This window comes from Eucyclogobius newberryi, unplaced genomic scaffold (genome assembly GCF_026437365.1).
Source record: "Eucyclogobius newberryi isolate DKJ021-1_F unplaced genomic scaffold, fEucNew1.0.hap1 SCAF_199, whole genome shotgun sequence".
Lineage (NCBI taxonomy): Eukaryota > Metazoa > Chordata > Actinopteri > Gobiiformes > Gobiidae > Eucyclogobius > Eucyclogobius newberryi.
The window spans coordinates 18,706-40,172 of NW_027315833.1; the positions used below are offsets into that span (position 1 = coordinate 18,706).

Sequence of the window (21,467 nt, forward strand, 5' to 3'; positions counted from 1 at the left end):
GGTGAGGAGGACAACAGGTGAGGACGACTACAGGTGAGGAGAACGACAGGTGAGGAGGACTACAGGTGAGGAGAACGACAGGTGAGGAGGACTACATGTGAGGAGGACTACAGGTGAGGAGAACGACAGGTGAGGAGAACTACAGGTGAGGAGGACTACAGGTGAGGAGAACTACAGGTGAGGAGAACTACAGGTGAGGAAGACTACAGGTGAGGAGAACTACATGTGAGGAGAACTACAGGTGAGGAGAACTACAGGTGAGGAGAACTACAGGTGAGGAAGACTACAGTTGAGGAGAACTACAGGTGAGGAGAACTACAGGTGAGGAGAACTACAGGTGAGGAGGACTACAGGTGAGGAGAACGACAGGTGAGGAGGACTACAGGTGAGGAGGACTACAGGTGAGGAGAACTGCAGGTGAGGAGGACTACAGGTGAGGAGAACTACAGGTGAGGATAACTACAGGTTAGGAGGACTACAGGTGAGGAGAACTACAGGTGAGGAGGACTACAGGTGAGGAGGACTACAGGTGAGGAGAACTACAGGTGAGGAGAACTACGGGTGAGGAGGACTACGGGTGAGGAGAACTACGGGTGAGGAGAACTAGTGGTGAGGAGGACTACAGGTGAGGAGAACTACAGGTGAGGAGAACTACAGGTGAGGAGGACTTCAGGTGAGGAAAACTACAGGTGAGGAGAACTACAGGTGAGGAGGACTACAGGTGAGGAGAACTACAGGTGAGGAGGACTACAGGTGAGGAGAACTATAGGTGAGGAGAACTACAGGTGAGGAGGACTACTGGTGAGGGGGACTACTGGTGAGGAGAAATACAGGTGAGGAGAACTACAGGTGAGGAGAACTACAGGTGAGGAGAACTACAGGAGAGGAGAACTACAGGTGAGGAGAAATACAGGTGAGGAGAACTACAGGTGAGGAGGACTACAGGTGAGGAGAACTACAGGTGAGGAGAACTACAGGTGAGGAGAACTACAGGTGAGGAGGACTACAGGTGAGAAGAACTACAGGTGAGGAGAACTACAGGTGAGGAGGACTACAGGTGAGGATAACTACAGGTCAGGAGGACTACAGGTGAGGAGAACTACAGGTGAGGAGGACTACAGGTGAGGAGAACTACAGGTGAGGACAACTACAGGTGAGGAGGACTGCAGATGAGGAGAACTGTTTGGGTTCCCTCTCCTTAAACAGCCTCATCTCCCCCTCAGCCTCCCGCGCCTCCCCCCGAGGCGGGCGCTCCCCTGGTGGTGTGTGTATGTGGCCTGGCTGCTCGTGGCTGCCTCCTCCTGTGTTTCGGGGTACTACACCATGCTCTACGGACTCAAGTTTGGGAAAGAGAAGTCTATCAGCTGGCTCGTGTCCATGAGCGTGTCCTTCTTCCAGAGCCTGCTGCTCATCCAGCCTCTCAAGGTGAGTCCAGACCCTGAAGTCCAGACCCTCAAGTCCAGACCCTGAAGTCCAGATCCTCAAGCCCAGACCCTGAAGTCCAGATCCTCAAGCCCAGACCCTCAAGTCCAGATCCTCAAGCCCAGACCCTCAAGTCCAGATCCTCAAAGTCCAGACCCTCCTCTGTGTTCTTTAGGTGGTGGGTCTGGCTGTGTTCTTCGCTCTGGTGGTGAAGAAGGTGGAGGACGAGGACCTGGGGGACGTCCAGATCCACAAAGACTCAAGTAAAAAAAACACTTTACTTCACAAACAAAGAGTAAACGTCTTCATTTACTGCATGATTACGACCGCTGTGGCTGTTCTTCTGACCGCTGTGGGTGTTGTTCTGACCGCTGTGGGTGTTGTTCTGACCGCTGTGGGTGTTGTTCTGACCGCTGTGGGTGTTGTTCTGACCTCTGTGGCTGTTGTTCTGACCGCTGTGGGTGTTGTTCTGGCCGCTGTGGGTGTTGTTCTGACCGCTGTGGGTGTTGTTCTGACCTCTGTGGCTGTTGTTCTGACCGCTGTGGGTGCTCCTCTGACCGCTGTGGGTGTTCTTCTTACCGCTGTGGGTGTTGTTCTGACCGCTGTGGCTGTTGTTCTGACCGCTGTGGCTGTTGTTCTGACCGCTGTGGGTGTTGTTCTGACCGCTGTGGGTGTTGTTCTGGCCGCTGTGGGTGTTGTTCTGACCGCTGTGGGTGTTGTTCTGACCTCTGTGGCTGTTGTTCTGACCGCTGTGGGTGCTCCTCTGACCGCTGTGGGTGTTCTTCTTACCGCTGTGGGTGTTGTTCTGACCGCTGTGGCTGTTGTTCTGACCGCTGTGGCTGTTGTTCTGACCGCTGTGGGTGTTGTTCTGACCGCTGTGGGTACTCTTCTGACCGCTGTGGGTGTCCTTCTGACCGCTGTGGGTGTTTTTCTGACCGCTGTGGGTGTTGTTCTGACCGCTGTGGCTGTTCATCTGACCGCTGTGGGTGCTCTTCTGACCGCTGTGGGTGTTGTTCTGACCGCTGTGGGTGTTGTTCCGACCGCTGTGGGTGTTGTTCTGACCGCTGTGGCTGTTCTTCTGACCGCTGTGGGTGTTGTTCTGACCGCTGTGGGTACTCTTCTGACCGCTGTGGGTGTCCTTCTGACCGCTGTGGGTGTTTTTCTGACCGCTGTGGGTGTTGTTCTGACCGCTGTGGCTGTTCATCTGACCGCTGTGGGTGCTCTTCTGACCGCTGTGGGTGTTGTTCTGACCGCTGTGGGTGTTGTTCCGACCGCTGTGGGTGTTGTTCTGACCGCTGTGGCTGATGTTCTGACCGCTGTGGCTGTTCTTCTGACCGCTGTGGGTGCTCTTCTGACCGCTGTGGGTGTTGTTCTGACCGCTGTGGGTGTTCTTCTGACCGCTGTGGGTGCTCTTCTGACCGCTGTGGCTGTTGTTCTGACCGCTGTGGCTGTTCTTCTGACCGCTGTGGCTGTTGTTCTGACCGCTGTGGGTGTTCTTCTGACCGCTGTGGGTGTTGATCTGATCGCTGTGGGTGTTCTTCTGACCGCTGTGGGTGTTGATCTGACCGCTGTGGGTGTTGTTCTGACCGCTGTGGGTGTTGTTCTGACCGCTGTGGGTGTTGTTTTGACCGCTGTGGCTGTTCTTCTGACCGCTGTGGGTGTTCTTCTGACCGCTGTGGGTGTTGTTCTGACCACTGTGGGTGTTGTTCTGACCGCTGTGGGTGCTGATCTGACCGTTGTAGGTGTTCTTCTGCCCGCTGTGGCTGTTCTTCTGACCGCTGTGGGTGTTGTTCTGACCACTGTGGCTGTTCTTCTGACCGCTGTGGCTGTTGTTCTGACCGCTGTGGCTGTTGTTCTGACCGCTGTGGCTGTTCTTCTGACTGCTCTGGGTGTTGTTCTGACCGCTGTGGCTGTTGTTCTGACCGCTGTGGGTGTTGTTCTGACCTTCTGACCGCTGTGGCTGTTCTTCTGACCGCTGTGGGTGTTGTTCTGACCACTGTGGCTGTTCTTCTGACCGCTGTGGCTGTTGTTCTGACCGCTGTGGCTGTTGTTCTGACCGCTGTGGCTGTTCTTCTGACTGCTCTGGGTGTTGTTCTGACCGCTGTGGATGTTCTTCTGACCCCTGTGGCTGTTGTTCTGACCGCTGTGGCTGTTGTTCTGACCGCTGTGGCTGTTGTTCTGACCGCTGTGGCTGTTGTTCTGACCGCTGTGGATGTTCTTCTGACCCCTGTGGCTGTTGTTCTGACCGCTGTGGCTGTTCTTCTGACCGCTGTGGCTGTTGTTCTGACCGCTGTGGGTGTTCTTCTGACCGTTGTGGGTGTTGTTTTGACCGCTGTGGCTGTTCTTCTGACCGCTGTGGGTGTTCTTCTGACCGCTGTGGGTGTTGATCTGATCGCTGTGGGTGTTCTTCTGACCGCTGTGGGTGTTGATCTGACCGCTGTGGGTGTTGTTCTGACCGCTGTGGGTGTTGTTCTGACCGCTGTGGGTGTTGTTTTGACCGCTGTGGCTGTTCTTCTGACCGCTGTGGGTGTTCTTCTGACCGCTGTGGGTGTTGTTCTGACCACTGTGGGTGTCCTTCTGACCGCTGTGGGTGTTTTTCTGACCGCTGTGGGTGTTGTTCTGACCGCTGTGGCTGTTCATCTGACCGCTGTGGGTGTCCTTCTGACCGCTGTGGGTGTTTTTCTGACCGCTGTGGGTGTTGTTCTGACCGCTGTGGCTGTTCATCTGACCGCTGTGGGTGCTCTTCTGACCGCTGTGGGTGTTGTTCTGACCGCTGTGGGTGTTGTTCCGACCGCTGTGGGTGTTGTTCTGACCGCTGTGGCTGTTCTTCTGACCGCTGTGGGTGTTGTTCTGACCGCTGTGGGTACTCTTCTGACCGCTGTGGGTGTCCTTCTGACCGCTGTGGGTGTTTTTCTGACCGCTGTGGGTGTTGTTCTGACCGCTGTGGCTGTTCATCTGACCGCTGTGGGTGCTCTTCTGACCGCTGTGGGTGTTGTTCTGACCGCTGTGGGTGTTGTTCCGACCGCTGTGGGTGTTGTTCTGACCGCTGTGGCTGATGTTCTGACCGCTGTGGCTGTTCTTCTGACCGCTGTGGGTGCTCTTCTGACCGCTGTGGGTGTTGTTCTGACCGCTGTGGCTGTTCTTCTGACCGCTGTGGCTGTTGTTCTGACCGCTGTGGGTGTTCTTCTGACCGCTGTGGGTGTTGATCTGACCGCTGTGGGTGTTGTTCTGACCGCTGTGGGTGTTGTTCTGACCGCTGTGGGTGTTGTTTTGACCGCTGTGGCTGTTCTTCTGACCGCTGTGGGTGTTCTTCTGACCGCTGTGGGTGTTGTTCTGACCACTGTGGGTGTTGTTCTGACCGCTGTGGGTGCTGATCTGACCGTTGTAGGTGTTCTTCTGCCCGCTGTGGCTGTTCTTCTGACTGCTCTGGGTGTTGTTCTGACCGCTGTGGCTGTTGTTCTGACCGCTGTGGGTGTTGTTCTGACCTTCTGACCGCTGTGGCTGTTCTTCTGACCGCTGTGGGTGTTGTTCTGACCACTGTGGCTGTTCTTCTGACCGCTGTGGCTGTTGTTCTGACCGCTGTGGCTGTTGTTCTGACCGCTGTGGCTGTTGTTCTGACCGCTGTGGCTGTTGTTCTGACCGCTGTGGCTGTTGTTCTGACCGCTGTGGATGTTCTTCTGACCCCTGTGGCTGTTGTTCTGACCGCTGTGGCTGTTCTTCTGACCGCTGTGGCTGTTGTTCTGACCGCTGTGGGTGTTCTTCTGACCGCTGTGGCTGTTCTTCTGACCGCTGTGGGTGTTGTTCTGACCACTGTGGCTGTTCTTCTGACCGCTGTGGCTGTTGTTCTGACCGCTGTGGCTGTTGTTCTGACCGCTGTGGCTGTTGTTCTGACCGCTGTGGCTGTTGTTCTGACCGCTGTGGATGTTCTTCTGACCCCTGTGGCTGTTCTTCTGACCTGTTTTCCAGATTCGGGTGCCAGAGAGACAAACATGAGTCTGTACAAACCTCCTCCTGCTGGCGACATCGAGAAGATGAAGAGGAACCGAGAGAAGGAGCAGAAGGCCTACGCTCTGCTCACTGAAATCCTGGGTACGTGACACCAGGGGGCGCTCTGTGTCTGTGTGTTGATGTGTTCTGCGTTTCATCGTACGTGACACCAGGGGGCGCTCTGTGTCTGTGTGTTTTCAGCCTACGTGTGCTTTATGTGGATGCTCCTGCTCTTGGCCTACGGTCAGCGAGATCCAAACGCCTTTTACTTGAACCGTCACATCCTCGGCTCCTTCAGACCTGCTGAAGACCAGAGTCTGAGCCTGGAGCAGGTCTTCCTCTGGACCCAGAGCACCGTGCTGCCCAGCCTCTACGGACCCTACCCAGGTATGGACCCTACCCAGGTATGGACCCTACACAGGTACCACAGCCTCTTCCTGGGCTAGTGTTGGATCAGGAACCAGTTGACCGCTCAGTCCGCTGGAGACTGACTTTTATTGAAGACACTAAAAAGCATGTTCCCTGAGAAATTAAGAGCTGCGTTACTCCAGAACACTTCGTTAGTCCAGAATACTTTGTTAGTCCAGAATACTGCGTTACTCCAGAACACTTTGTTAGTCCAGAATACTGCGTTACTCCAGAATACTGTGTTACTCCAGAACACTTCGTTAGTCCAGAATACTGCGTTACTCCAGAAAACTTTGTTAGTCCAGAATACTGCGTTACTCCAGAATACTGCGTTACTCCAGAATACTGCTTTACTCCAGAACACTTTGTTAGTCCAGAATACTTTGTTACTCCAGAACACTGCGTTACTCCAGAATACTGCGTTACTCCAGAATACTGCGTTACTCCAGAACTCTGCGTTACTCCAGAACACGGCGTAACTGCAGAATACTGCGTTACTCCAGAATACGGCGTAACTCTAGAATACTGCGTTACTCCAGAATACTGCGTTACTCCAGAATCCTGTGTTACTCCAGAAAACGGCGTTTCTCCAGAATACTGTGTTACCCCAGAATACTGCGTTACTCCAGAACACTGCGTTACTCCAGAATATGGCATAACTCAAGAATACTGCGTTACTCCAGAATACGGCGTAAATCTAGAATACTGCGTTACTCCAGAATACTGCGTTACTCCAGAATCCTGTGTTACTCCAGAAAACGGCGTTTCTCCAGAATACTGTGTTACCCCAGAATACTGCGTTACTCCAGAACACTGCGTTACTCCAGAATATGGCATAACTCAAGAATACTGCGTTACTCCAGAATACGGCGTAAATCTAGAATACTGCGTTACTCCAGAATCCTGTGTTACTCCAGAAAACTGCGTAACTCCAGAATACGGCGTTACTCCATAATACTGTGTTACTCCAGAATACTGCATCACTCCAGAATACTGCGTAACCCCAGAATCCTGCGTTACTCCAGAATACTGCGTAACTCCAGAATACTGCGTTACTCCAGAATCCTGCGTTACTCCAGAATCCTGCGTTACTCCAGAATCCTCCGTTACTCCAGAATACTCCGTAACTCCAGAACCCTGCGTAACTCTAGAACACTGCGTAACTCCAGAATACTGCGTTGCTCCAGAATCCTGCGTAACTCCAGAATCCTGTGTTACTCCAGAAAACTGCGTAACTCCAGAATACTGCGTCACTCCAGAACATTACTTAACTCCAGAACCCTGCGTTACTCCAGAACCCTGCGTAACTCTAGAACACTGCGTAACTCCAGCATACTGCGTTACTCCAGAATCCTGCGTAACTCAAGAATCCTGCGTAACTCCAGAATACTGCGTCATTCCAGGATACTGCGTTACTCCAGAATACTGCATTACCCCAGAATAATGAGTTACTCCAGAATACTGCGTTACTCCAGAATATTGCGTAACTCCAGAATACTGCATTACTCCAGAATCCTGCGTAACTCCAGAATACAGCGTTACTCCAGAATATTGCGTAACTCCAGAACCCTGCGTTACTCCAGAACCCTGCTTAACTCTAGAACACTGCGTAACTCCAGAATACGGCGTTACTCCATAATACTGCGTAACTCCAGAATCCTGCGTTACTCCAGAATACTCCGTAACTCCAGAACCCTGCGTTACTCCAGAACCCTGCGTAACTCTAGAACACTGCGTAACTCCAGAATACTGCGTTGCTCCAGAATCCTGCGTAACTCCAGAATCCTGTGTTACTCCAGAAAACTGCGTAACTCCAGAATACTGCGTCACTCCAGAACACTACGTAACTCCAGAACCCTGCGTTACTCCAGAACCCTGCGTAACTCTAGAACACTGCGTAACTCCAGCATACTGCGTTACTCCAGAATCCTGCGTAACTCAAGAATCCTGCGTAACTCCAGAATACTGCGTCATTCCAGGATACTGCGTTACTCCAGAATACTGCATTACCCCAGAATAATGAGTTACTCCAGAATACTGCGTTACTCCAGAATATTGCGTAACTCCAGAATATTGCGTAACTCCAGAATACTGCATTACTCCAGAATCCTGCGTAACTCCAGAATACAGCGTTACTCCAGAATATTGCGTAACTCCAGAACCCTGCGTTACTCCAGAACCCTGCTTAACTCTAGAACACTGCGTAACTCCAGAATACGGCGTTACTCCATAATACTGCGTAACTCCAGAATACCGCGTCACTCCAGAATACTACGTAACTCCAGAACCCTGCTTAACTCTAGAACACTGCGTAACTCCAGAACCCTGCGTAACTCTAGAACACTGCGTAACTCCAGAATACTGCGTTACTCCAGAATCCTGCGTAACTCCAGAATACTGCGTTACTCCAGAATCCTGCGTAACTCAAGAATCCTGCGTAACTCCAGAATACTGCGTCACTCCAGGATACTGCGTTACTCCAGAATATGGCATTACCCCAGAATAATGAGTTACTCCAGAATACTGCGTTACTCCAGAATACTGCATTACTCCAGAATCCTGCGTAACTCCAGAATACTGCGTTACTCCAGAATATTGCTTAACTCCAGAATATTGCGTAACTCCAGAATACTGCATTACTCCAGAATATTGCGTAACTCCAGAATATTGCGTAACACCAGAATACTGCATTACTCCAGAATCCTGCGTAACTCCAGAATCCTGCGTTACTCCAGAATACTGCGTTACTCCAGAATCCTGCGTTACTCCAGAATCCTGTGTTACTCCAGAAAACTGCGTAACTCCAGAATACGGCGTTACTCCATAATACTGCGTAACTCCAGAATACTGCGTCACTCCAGAATACTACGTAACTCCAGAACCCTGCGTTACTCCAGAACCCTACGTAACTCTAGAACACTGCGTAACTCCAGAATACTGCGTTACTCCAGAATCCTACGTAACTCAAGAATCCTGCGTAACTCCAGAATACGGCATTACCCCAGAATAATGAGTTACTCCAGAAAATTGCGTAACTCCAGAATATTGCGTAACTCCAGAATACGGCATTACTCCAGAATCCTGCGTAACTCCAGAATCCTGCGTTACTCCAGAATCCTGCGTTACTCCAGAATACTGCGTTACTCCAGAATCCTGCGTTACTCCAGAATACTCCGTAACTCCAGAACCCTGCGTTACTCCAGAACCCTGCGTAACTCTAGAACACTGCGTAACTCCAGAATACTGCGTTGCTCCAGAATCCTGCGTAACTCCAGAATCCTGTGTTACTCCAGAAAACTGCGTAACTCCAGAATACTGCGTCACTCCAGAACACTACGTAACTCCAGAACCCTGCGTTACTCCAGAACCCTGCGTAACTCTAGAACACTGCGTAACTCCAGCATACTGCGTTACTCCAGAATCCTGCGTAACTCAAGAATCCTGCGTAACTCCAGAATACTGCGTCATTCCAGGATACTGCGTTACTCCAGAATACTGCATTACCCCAGAATAATGAGTTACTCCAGAATACTGCGTTACTCCAGAATATTGCGTAACTCCAGAATATTGCGTAACTCCAGAATACTGCATTACTCCAGAATCCTGCGTAACTCCAGAATACAGCGTTACTCCAGAATATTGCGTAACTCCAGAACCCTGCGTTACTCCAGAACCCTGCTTAACTCTAGAACACTGCGTAACTCCAGAATACGGCGTTACTCCATAATACTGCGTAACTCCAGAATACCGCGTCACTCCAGAATACTACGTAACCCCAGAACCCTGCGTTACTCCAGAACCCTGCGTAACTCTAGAACACTGCGTAACTCCAGAATACTGCGTTACTCCAGAATCCTGCGTAACTCAAGAATCCTGCGTAACTCCAGAATACTGCGTCACTCCAGGATACTGCGTTACTCCAGAATATGGCATTACCCCAGAATAATGAGTTACTCCAGAATACTGCGTTACTCCAGAATACTGCATTACTCCAGAATCCTGCGTAACTCCAGAATACTGCGTTACTCCAGAATATTGCTTAACTCCAGAATATTGCGTAACTCCAGAATACTGCATTACTCCAGAATATTGCGTAACTCCAGAATATTGCGTAACACCAGAATACTGCATTACTCCAGAATCCTGCGTAACTCCAGAATCCTGCGTTACTCCAGAATCCTGCGTTACTCCAGAATCCTGTGTTACTCCAGAAAACTGCGTAACTCCAGAATACGGCGTTACTCCAGAATACGGCGTTACTCCATAATACTGCGTAACTCCAGAATACTGCGTCACTCCAGAATACTACGTAACTCCAGAACCCTGCGTTACTCCAGAACCCTACGTAACTCTAGAACACTGCGTAACTCCAGAATACTGCGTTACTCCAGAATCCTACGTAACTCAAGAATCCTGCGTAACTCCAGAATACGGCATTACCCCAGAATAATGAGTTACTCCAGAATATTGCGTAACTCCAGAATACGGCATTACTCCAGAATCCTGCGTAACTCCAGAATCCTGCGTTACTCCAGAATCCTGCGTTACTCCAGAATACTGCGTTACTCCAGAATCCTGCGTTACTCCAGAATCCTGCGTTACTCCAGAATACTGCGTTACTCCAGAATACTGCGTTACTCCAGAATCCTGCGTAACTCCAGAATACTGTGTTACTCCAGAATACCGCGTAACTCCAGAATCCTGTGTTACTCCAGAACACTGCGTTACTCCAGAACTCTGCGTTACTCTAGAACACTGCATAACTCCAGAATACTGCGTTACTCCAGAATCCTGCGTTACTCCAGAATCCTGCGTAACTCCAGAATCCTGCGTCACTCCAGAATACTGCGTTACTCCAGAATACTGCATTACCCCAGAATAATGAGTTACTCCGGAATGCTGCGTTACTCCAGAATCCTGCCTTACTCGAGAATACTGTGTTACTCCAGACCACTGCGTTACTCCAGAATACTGCGTTACTCCAGAATCCTGCGTTACTCCAGAATCCTGCGTTACTCCAGAATACTGCGGTACTCCAGAATACTGCGTTACTCCAGAGTACTGCGTTACTCCAGAATACTGCGTAACTCCAGAATACTGTGTTACTCCAGAACACTGCGTTACTCCAGAATCCTGCGTTACTCCAGAATACTGTGTTACTCCAGAACACTGTGTTACTCCAGAACACTGTGTTACTCCTGAACCCTGCGTTACTCTAGAATACTGCGTTACTCCAGAATACTGCATTACCCCCAGAATAATGAGTTACTCCGGAATACTGCGTTACTCCAGAATCCGGCGTTACTCCAGAATACTGCGGTACTCCAGAATACTGCGTAACTCCAGAATACTGCGTTACTCCAGAATACTGTGTTACTCCAGAACACTGCGTTACTCCAGAACACTGCGTTACTCCTGAACCCTGCGTTACTCTAGAACACTGCGTCACTCCCGAATACTGCATTACCTCAGAATACTTTGGACATGTATTTACTTACAGGACACTGATCATCTGTATTAACACGTATTAGTAACGATTTGAATACTTAGAATACTTTGTCTTTGAAGTGCAGAAGTGTAAAAACACGACATTGGATTAAAACATCTTTGTGTCGTTTGTGTTGCACTGATTAAAGAAGAAGAATCACACGTTTTAAAGAAGCGAGAGATGATTCGGAGCCTGAAAGTCTCACGTTGTGTTTCCCCGTTCCTCCTCCACCTGTGTATTTTGTGTATTTTGTGTATTTTGTGTATTTTGTGCTTGTTCCTGCTGAAGCTCGGGTCCTCAGGATTTAATTGGCCCTCAGAGACTCGCCTGAACGTTCAGTGGATTTAAAGAGCTAAACTGTGGATAAATGATCTCGTGAGATAATCTGGATTTAATGAGGAGTTTGTCTAAAGTGGTTTGAGACGCTGCCTTTTTGAAACATGAGTCATAATAATAATAATGAATCCTTTTGTTTTTGGACTACATCCTCAGATGCTCGCTGCAGGAGTTTAAAACACAGTGTGTAACTTTTCCTTCTTATATTGGTGCTGTTCAAACGTGTGTCATGTGCCTCAGAGTGAGTCATGGTCTGAGCCAGGTTCAAAGTGGGACAAAAGTGACTGACGGGGAAATGAAACACTCTGTCTCAGGTTTCATCACGGACGGAAACTCGTTCCTGGTTGGTTCGGCTCGGCTCCGTCAGCTCCGTGTACAGGGCCCCTCGTGTCGGGCCCCCGAAGCTCTGCACTTCCACGGAGACTGTAACCCCACGTACTCCTGGGACTGGGAGGACACTGGCTCCTACAGCCCACGATGGGCCGCGCCGAGCAACTGCACCAGTGACGAGAGCGCCCCCTGTGGGAACAGCACTGGCCCCTGGACGTACCAGAGCCAGGAGCAGCTGAGGGCCGCGCCGTTCTGGGGCCGAAGTGTCTTGTACAAAGGAGGAGGGTTTGTTACAGAGCTTGGACCAAACCTGCAGAACGCCGCCAGGTAAGACTGCTTTAGACTAGTTTAGACTGGTTTAGAATATATTTGCAGTACTCTGCAGCACTTGTACTCTGTATATTTGCAGTACTCTGCAGCACTTGTACTCTGTATATTTGCAGTACTCTGCAGCACTTGTACTCTGTATATTTGCAGTACTCTGCAGCACTTGTACTCTGTATATTTGCAGTACTCTGCAGCACTTGTACTCTGTGTATTTGCAGTACTCTGCAGTACTTGTACTCTGTGTATTTGCAGTACTCTGCAGCACTTGTACTCTGTGTATTTGCAGTACTCTGCAGCACTTGTACTCTGTATATTTGCAGTACTCTGCAGCACTTGTACTCTGTATATTTGCAGTACTCTGCAGCACTTGTACTCTGTATATTTGCAGTACTCTGCAGCACTTGTACTCTGTATATTTGCAGTACTCTGCAGCACTTGTACTCTGTATATTTGCAGTACTCTGCAGCACTTGTACTCTGTATATTTGCAGTACTCTGCAGCACTTGTACTCTGTGTATTTGCAGTACTCTGCAGTACTTGTACTCTGTGTATTTGCAGTACTCTGCAGCACTTGTACTCTGTGTATTTGCAGTACTCTGCAGCACTTGTACTCTGTATATTTGCAGTACTCTGCAGCACTTGTACTCTGTATATTTGCAGTACTCTGCAGCACTTGTACTCTGTATATTTGCAGTACTCTGCAGCACTTGTACTCTGTATATTTGCAGTACTCTGCAGCACTTGTACTCTGTATATTTGCAGTACTCTGCAGCACTTGTACTCTCTGCGCTGGCTGGACTCGCTCACACGGGCCGTGTTTGTTGAGTTCACGGTTTACAACGCCAACGTGAACCTGTTCTGTTTAGTGACGCTGCTGCTGGAGGCGCCGGACGCCACAGGTCAGTATAAACTCATTTTTAGTATTTATTATTATATATTTATTATTGGGCCCGAGCGCCACAAGCTGGCGAGAGGCCTATTAACCTCGTAAGGCCGCGCTCGCCCACTTCCAAACACTCACTAACGCACTCCTTCACTCACGCACGCCCCGTGCATACTAATTAGTAGTAGGAAAATGGAACATTACCGTTGTAAACGGGCAAAGCCCGTGCAAAAGAGCACACTAAACGAGCACTTTACATTTCGCGGTCGTCATCCCAATATAAAGCACTCATTTGCCCTAAGTAGCTCACGAATACGTTCCATCTCCTGCATGTTCGGTTCATATAAACATGTAATGCAAAAATTGAACATTATTACTGTTTAGAGGGCCAAAAACACAAAGTGGGCGGAGCCCACTCAAAATTAACGAAAGTACCCGTCAGTGACCAGGGACCCACACCATGAGGTAGGAAAGCGCGAGCACTTTCCCAAAATGTATAGTTTATGATATTTGAAAAATGGGAAACATTGTTTTCGCATCGGAATATTCTTCTTTCTTTCTTCTCTATTTTTCACCCAGTGAAAATTGACGAAAAGTCACAAAAATTTGCACACCTCTAAAAATCGTGCCTCTCTACATTCTGGCTATTTCCCTTTTCTAAAATAAAAAAAATTGGCGCGTCAGCGCCCCCAAATGTACCAAAAATGCATTGAGAGATGGGAAATGACCCAAAAATGATCTGATCGTAGAATCATGAAATTTGGCGCAGAGGTAGATGGTGACAAGAGAAGTAAAAAATATTATCACGGCAACGCCGTCCACCCAACCAAATGTCGGCCATATTGCTTCAAAAATGGCTAAGCATGACTCAGGAGTTTTTCCAAACGTCGTACTTTTATGAACTCCTCCCGGGGCGTTGGCTCTAAAAAGCTGAAATTGTGTGAAAATGCTACTGAGGAGTGGGACATCTAAAGTTATTAAATGACATTGACCCTGTCACGGTCTCTGAGCGGTGAAGCCACAAACTGTAGCTAGAATTTCAGAAATCTCTCAAATGTAACATTTCTGCCGTTTGCGCAGATAAAGTCCGAATTGCGTCAAATTAGAATCAGTTGTTAAACTCTTTGCCCTAAACCTACTTGAGGTGAAATAAATTAATTTGGCGCCACAGCGCCCCCTACAGATTTTATATGGAGGTTAAATGTTTAGTTTTGCGAAATTATATGAAATTTGACACAAAACTCAATTTTGGCCCCATCAAAAAAGTCAATGACTCATGTCATAGTTGTTATGGCGTTGCCGTAGCGATGACCAAAACCTCCCATATTATTCCAATGGGGAAATCGCCAGAACATGTTTACACTTTAGACTTTCACAAACTCCTCCCCCTCAGGGCGTTAGACATATGAACCTGAAATGTGGTGAGACTCATCTTCAGGGGTAAAAGTTATTCACATTTTTATTCTAAGAGTCACGGTGTCTGTGCAGCAGAGCCGCACATTTTGCCAAGAATTCAAAATAAAATTGCTTTTTGATGTAAAACAAAGGGGAGAAGATGTGACAGCGTCACAGATTCAGCAGTAGGCGTAATAAAAGGACAATTGGGGCGCGTTAGCCACGCCCCCTCCTATTGCGGCGTGGCGGCGGCTTGGCGAGGGCCGATCATTGCCGCTTGCGGCTATATTTACCTTTTATTATTGTGAGGACAGAAGTATAAGGCCTAAACAGCAGAGGTCGGATCTGAGTATCTGCTGTTATTAAGCGTTCACATTCTCATGTTTCTTCAGGAGCGTTCACATTCTCTTGTTTTTCTTCAGGAGCGTTCACATTCTCATGTTTCTTCAGGAGCGTTCACATTCTTGTGTTTCTTCTGGAGCGTTCACATTCTCGTGTTTCTTCGGGAGCGTTCACATTCTCATGTTTTCTTCAGGAGCGTTAACATTCTCATGTTGTCTTCAGGAGCGTTCACATTCTTGTTTCTTCAGGAGCGTTCACATTCTCGTGTTTCTTCAGGAGCGTTCACATTCTCATGTTTTTCTTCAGAAGCGTTCACATTCTTGTGTTTCTTCTGGAGCGTTCACATTCTCGTGTTTCTTCAGGAGCGTTCACATTCTCTTGTTTTTCTTCAGGAGCGTTCACATTCTTGTGTTTCTTCTGGAGCGTTCACATTCTCGTGTTTCTTCAGGAGCGTTCACATTCTTGGGTTTCTTCAGGAGCGTTCACATTCTCGTGATTCTTCAGGAGCGTTCACATTCTCATGTTTTCTTCAGGAGCGTTCACATTCTTGTGTTGTCTTCAGGAGCGTTCACATTCTTGCATTTCTTCAGGAGCGTTCACATTCTCGTGTTTCTTTGGAGCGTTCACATTCTCATGTTTCTTCAGAAGCGTTCACATTCTCGTGTGTCTTCAGGAGCGTTCACATTCTTGTGTTGTCTTCAGGAGCGTTCACATTCTTGTGTATCTTCAAGAGCGTTCACATTCTCATTTTCTTCAGGAGCGTTCACATTCTCATGTTTCTTCAGGAGCGTTCACATTCTCATGTTTTCTTCAGGAGCGTTCACATTCTTGTTTTCTTCAAGAGCGTTCACATTCTTGTTTTGCTTCAGGAGCGTTCACATTCTTGTGTTTATTCAGGGGCGTTCACATTCTTGTATTTCTTCAAGAGCGTTCACATTCTCATGTTTCTTCAGGAGCGTTCACATTCTTGTGTTTCTTCAGGAGCGTTCACATTCTTGTGTTTTTTCAGGAGCGTTCACATTCTTGTGTTTCTTCAGGAGCGTTCACATTCTCGTGTTTCTTCAGGAGCGTTCACATTCTTGTGTTTCTTCAGGAGCGTTCACATTCTCGTGTTTTTTCAGGAGCGTTCACATTCTCGTGTTTCTTCAGGAGCGTTCACATTCTCGTGTTTTCTTCAGGAGCGTTCACATTCTTGTGTTTTCTTCAGGAGCGTTCACATTCTTGTGTTTTCTTCAGGAGCGTTCACATTCTTGTGTTTCTTCAGGAGCGTTCACATTCTTGTGTTTTCTTCAGGAGCGTTCACATTCTTGTGTTTCTTCAGGAGCGTTCACATTCTTGTTTTTCTTCAGGAGCGTTCACATTCTTGTGTTTCTTCAGGGGGGTTCACATTCTTGTGTTTTCTTCAGGAGCGTTCACATTCTTGAGTTTCTTCAGGAGCGTTCACATTCTCTTGTTTCTTCAGGAGCGTTCACATTCTCATGTTTCTTCAGGAGCGTTCACATTCTTGTCTTTCTTCAGGAGCGTTCACATTCTCATGTTTCTTCAGGAGCATTCACGTTCTCATATTTCTTCAGGAGCGTTCACATTCTTGTGTTTCTTCAGGAGCGTTCACATTCTTGTTTTTCATCAGGAGCGTTCACATTCTAGTGTTGTCTTCAGGAGCGTTCACATTCTCGTATTTCTTCAGGAGCGTTCACATTCTCGTCTTTGTTCAGGAGCGTTCACATTCTCGTGTTGTCTTCAGGAGCGTTCACATTCTAGTGTTTCTTCAGGAGCGTTCACATTCTCGTGTTTTTTCAGGAGCGTTCACATTCTCGTTTCTTCAGGAGCGTTCACATTCTCGTGTTTTTTCAGCAGCGTTCACATTCTCGTGTTGTCTTCAGGAGCGTTCACATTTTCGTGTTTCTTCAGGAGCGTTCACATTCTTGTGTTTTCTTCAGGAGCGTTCACATTCTCGTGTTTTTTCAGGAGCGTTCACATTCTCGTGTTTTCTTCAGGAGCGTTCACATTCTTGTGTTTTCTTCAGGAGCGTTCACATTCTCGTGTTTTTTCAGGAGCGTTCACATTCTCGTGTTTTCTTCAGGAGCGTTCACATTCTTGTGTTTCTTCAGGAGCGTTCACATTCTTGTGTTTCTTCAGGAGCGTTCACATTCTTGTTTTTCTTCAGGAGCGTTCACATTCTCGTGTTTCTTCAGGAGCGTTCACATTCTCGTGTTGTCTTCAGGAGCGTTCACATTCTCATGTTTCTTCAGGAGCGTTCACATTCTCGTGTTGTCTTCAGGAGCGTTCACATTTTCTTGTTTCTTCAGGAGCGTTCACATTCTCATGTTTCTTCAGGAGCGTTCACATTCTCATGTTTCTTCAGGAGCATTCACATTCTCGTATTTTCTTCAGGGCCGTTCTCATTCTCGTGTTTTCTTCAGGAGCATTCACATTCTTGTGTTTCTTCAGGAGCGTTCACATTCTCGTATTTTCTTCAGGAGCGTTCACATTCTTGTGTTTCTTCAGGAGCGTTCACATTCTCGTGTTTTCTTCAGGAGCGTTCACATTCTTGTTTTTCTTCAGGAGCGTTAACATTCTCGTGTTTCTTCAGAAGCGTTCACATTCTTGTTTTTCTTCAGGAGCGTTCACATTCTTATATTTCTTCAGGAGCGTTCACATTCTTGTGTTTCTTCAGGAGCGTTCACATTCTCATGTTTCTTCAGGAGCGTTAACATTCTTGTGTTTCTTCAGGAGCGTTCACATTCTCGTATTTTTTTCAGGAGCGTTCACATTCTCATGTTTCTTCAGGAGCGTTCACATTCTTGTGTTTCTTCTGGAGCGTTCACATTCTCGTGTTTCTTCAGGAGCGTTCACATTCTCTTGTTTTTCTTCAGGAGCGTTCACATTCTCATGTTTCTTCAGGAGCGTTCACATTCTTGTGTTTCTTCTGGAGCGTTCACATTCTCGTGTATCTTCAGGAGCGTTCACATTCTTGGGTTTCTTCAGGAGCGTTCACATTCTCGTGATTCTTCAGGAGCGTTCACATTCTCATGTTTTCTTCAGGAGCGTTCACATTCTTGTGTTGTCTTCAGGAGCGTTCACATTCTTGCTTTTCTTCAGGAGCGTTCACATTCTCGTGTTTCTTTGGAGCGTTCACATTCTCATGTTTCTTCAGGAGCGTTCACATTCTCGTGTGTCTTCAGGAGCGTTCACATTCTTGTGTTGTCTTCAGGAGCGTTCACATTCTTGTGTATCTTCAGGAGCGTTCACATTCTCATTTTCTTCAGGAGCGTTCACATTCTCGTGTTTCTTCAGGAGCGTTCACATTCTTGTGTTTCTTCAGGAGCGTTCACATTCTTGTTTTCTTCAAGAGCGTTCACATTCTTGTTTTGCTTCAGGAGCGTTCACATTCTTGTGTTTCTTCAGGGGCGTTCACATTCTTGTATTTCTTCAAGAGCGTTCACATTCTCATGTTTCTTCAGGAGCGTTCACATTCTTGTGTTTCTTCAGGAGCGTTCACATTCTTGTGTTTTTTCAGGAGCGTTCACATTCTTGTGTTTCTTCAGGAGCGTTCACATTCTCGTGTTTCTTCAGGAGCGTTCACATTCTTGTGTTTCTTCAGGAGCGTTCACATTCTCGTGTTTTTTCAGGAGCGTTCACATTCTCGTGTTTCTTCAGGAGCGTTCACATTCTCGTGTTTTCTTCAGGAGCGTTCACATTCTTGTGTTTTCTTCAGGAGCGTTCACATTCTTGTGTTTTCTTCAGGAGCGTTCACATTCTCGTATTTTCTTCAGGAGCGTTCACATTCTTGTGTTTCTTCAGGAGCGTTCACATTCTCGTGTTTTCTTCAGGAGCGTTCACATTCTCATGTTTCTTCAGGAGCATTCACGTTCTCATATTTCTTCAGGAGCGTTCACATTCTCGTGTTTTCTTCAGGAGCGTTCACATTCTTGTTTTTCTTCAGGAGCGTTAACATTCTCGTGTTTCTTCAGAAGCGTTCACATTCTTGTTTTTCTTCAGGAGCGTTCACATTCTTATATTTCTTCAGGAGCGTTCACATTCTTGTGTTTCTTCAGGAGCGTTCACATTCTCATGTTTCTTCAGGAGCGTTAACATTCTTGTGTTTCTTCAGGAGCGTTCACATTCTCGTATTTTTTTCAGGAGCGTTCACATTCTCATGTTTCTTCAGGAGCGTTCACATTCTTGTGTTTCTTCTGGAGCGTTCACATTCTCGTGTTTCTTCAGGAGCGTTCACATTCTCTTGTTTTTCTTCAGGAGCGTTCACATTCTCATGTTTCTTCAGGAGCGTTCACATTCTTGTGTTTCTTCTGGAGCGTTCACATTCTCGTGTTTCTTCAGGAGCGTTCACATTCTTGGGTTTCTTCAGGAGCGTTCACATTCTCGTGATTCTTCAGGAGCGTTCACATTCTCATGTTTTCTTCAGGAGCGTTCACATTCTTGTGTTGTCTTCAGGAGCGTTCACATTCTTGCATTTCTTCAGGAGCGTTCACATTCTCGTGTTTCTTTGGAGCGTTCACATTCTCATGTTTCTTCAGGAGCGTTCACATTCTCGTGTGTCTTCAGGAGAGTTCACATTCTTGTGTTGTCTTCAGGAGCGTTCACATTCTTGTGTATCTTCAGGAGCGTTCACATTCTCATTTTCTTCAGGAGCGTTCACATTCTCGTGTTTCTTCAGGAGCGTTCACATTCTTGTGTTTCTTCAGGAGCGTTCACATTCTTGTTTTCTTCAAGAGCGTTCACATTCTTGTTTTGCTTCAGGGGCGTTCACATTCTTGTTTTCTTCAAGAGCGTTCACATTCTCATGTTTCTTCAGGAGCGTTCACATTCTTGTGTTTCTTCAGGAGCGTTCACATTCTTGTGTTTTTTCAGGAGCGTTCACATTCTTGTGTTTCTTCAGGAGCGTTCACATTCTCGTGTTTCTTCAGGAGCGTTCACATTCTTGTGTTTCTTCAGGAGCGTTCACAATCTCGTGTTTTTTCAGGAGCGTTCACATTCTCGTGTTTCTTCAGGAGCGTTCACATTCTTGTTTTCTTCAGGAGCGTTCACATTCTTGTGTTTTCTTCAGGAGCGTTCACATTCTTGTGTTTTCTTCAGGAGCGTTCACATTCTTTTGTTTCTTCAGGAGCGTTCACATTCTTGTGCTTTCTTCAGGAGCGTTCACATTCTTGTGTTTCTTCAGGAGCGTTCACATTCTTGTTTTTCTTCAGGAGCGTTCACATTCTTGTGTTTCTTCAGGAGCGTTCACATTCTTGTGTTTTCTTCAGGAGCGTTCACATTCTTGAGTTTCTTCAGGAGCGTTCACATTCTCTTGTTTCTTCAGGAGCGTTCACATTCTCATGTTTCTTCAGGAGCGTTCACATTCTTGTCTTTCTTCAGGAGCGTTCACATTCTCATGTTTCTTCAGGAGCATTCACGTTCTCATATTTCTTCAGGAGCGTTCACATTCTTGTGTTTCTTCAGGAGCGTTCACATTCTTGTTTTTCATCAGGAGCGTTCACATTCTCGTGATGTCTTCAGGAGCGTTCACATTCTTGTGTTTTCTTCAGGAGCGTTCACATTCTCGTGTTTTCTTCAGGAGCGTTCACATTCTCGTGATGTCTTCAGGAGCGTTCACATTCTCATGTTTTCTTCAGGAGCGTTCACATTCTTGTGTTTCTTCAGGAGCGTTCACATTCTAGTGTTTCTTCAGGAGCGTTCACATTCTCGTGTTTCTTCAGGAGCGTTCACATTCTCGTGTTTTTTCAGGAGCGTTCACATTCTCGTTTCTTCAGGAGCGTTCACATTCTCGTGTTTCTTCAGGAGCGTTCACATTCTCGTGTTTTTTCAGGAGCGTTCACATTTTCGTTTCTTCAGGAGCGTTCACATTCTCGTGTTTTTTCAGCAGCGTTCACATTCTCGTGTTGTCTTCAGGAGCGTTCACATTTTTGTCTTTCTTCAGGAGCGTTCACATTCTCATGTTTCTTCAGGAGCGTTCACATTCTCGTGTTTTTTCAGGAGCGTTCACATTCTCGTGTTTTCTTCAGGAGCGTTCACATTCTCTTGTTTCTTCAGGAGCGTTCACATTCTTGTGTTTCTTCAGGAGCGTTCACATTCTCATGTTTCTTCAGGAGCATTCACATTCTCATATTTCTTCAGGAGCGTTCACATTCTTGTGTTTCTTCAGGAGCGTTCACATTCTTGTGTTTCTTCAGGAGCGTTCACATTCTCGTGTTTTCTTGAGGAACGTTCACATTCTTGTGTTTCTTCAGGAGCGTTCACATTCTCTTGTTTCTTCAGGAGCGTTCACATTCTCATGTTTCTTCAGGAGCGTTCACATTCTCGTGTTTCTTCAGGAGCATTCACGTTCTCATATTTCTTCAGGAGCGTTCACATTCTCGTGTTTCTTCGGGAGCGTTCACATTCTCATGTTTTCTTCAGGAGCGTTCACATTCTCATGTTGTCTTCAGGAGCGTTCACATTCTTGTTTCTTCAGGAGCGTTCACATTCTTGGGTTTCTTCAGGAGCGTTCACATTCTCTTGTTTTTCTTCAGGAGCGTTCACATTCTC

The 21,467-nt window shown here is 47.3% G+C and overlaps 1 protein-coding gene across 1 annotated transcript in view; it reads left to right on the top strand.

Moving 5' to 3' along the window:
- The first annotated feature begins 1,315 nt into the window (after positions 1 to 1,315).
- LOC140366859 (polycystin-1-like protein 2) overlaps positions 1,316 to 21,467 on the top strand; it is a 61,163-nt gene continuing 41,011 nt past the window's right edge. The window contains exons 1-6 of the mRNA XM_072453045.1: positions 1,316 to 1,425; positions 1,598 to 1,685; positions 5,389 to 5,511; positions 5,611 to 5,796; positions 11,956 to 12,298; positions 13,061 to 13,197. Coding sequence (XP_072309146.1) covers positions 1,324 to 1,425; positions 1,598 to 1,685; positions 5,389 to 5,511; positions 5,611 to 5,796; positions 11,956 to 12,298; positions 13,061 to 13,197 — 979 coding nt within the window. The 5' untranslated portion in view covers positions 1,316 to 1,323. The remainder of the gene's footprint in view (positions 1,426 to 1,597; positions 1,686 to 5,388; positions 5,512 to 5,610; positions 5,797 to 11,955; positions 12,299 to 13,060; positions 13,198 to 21,467) is intronic.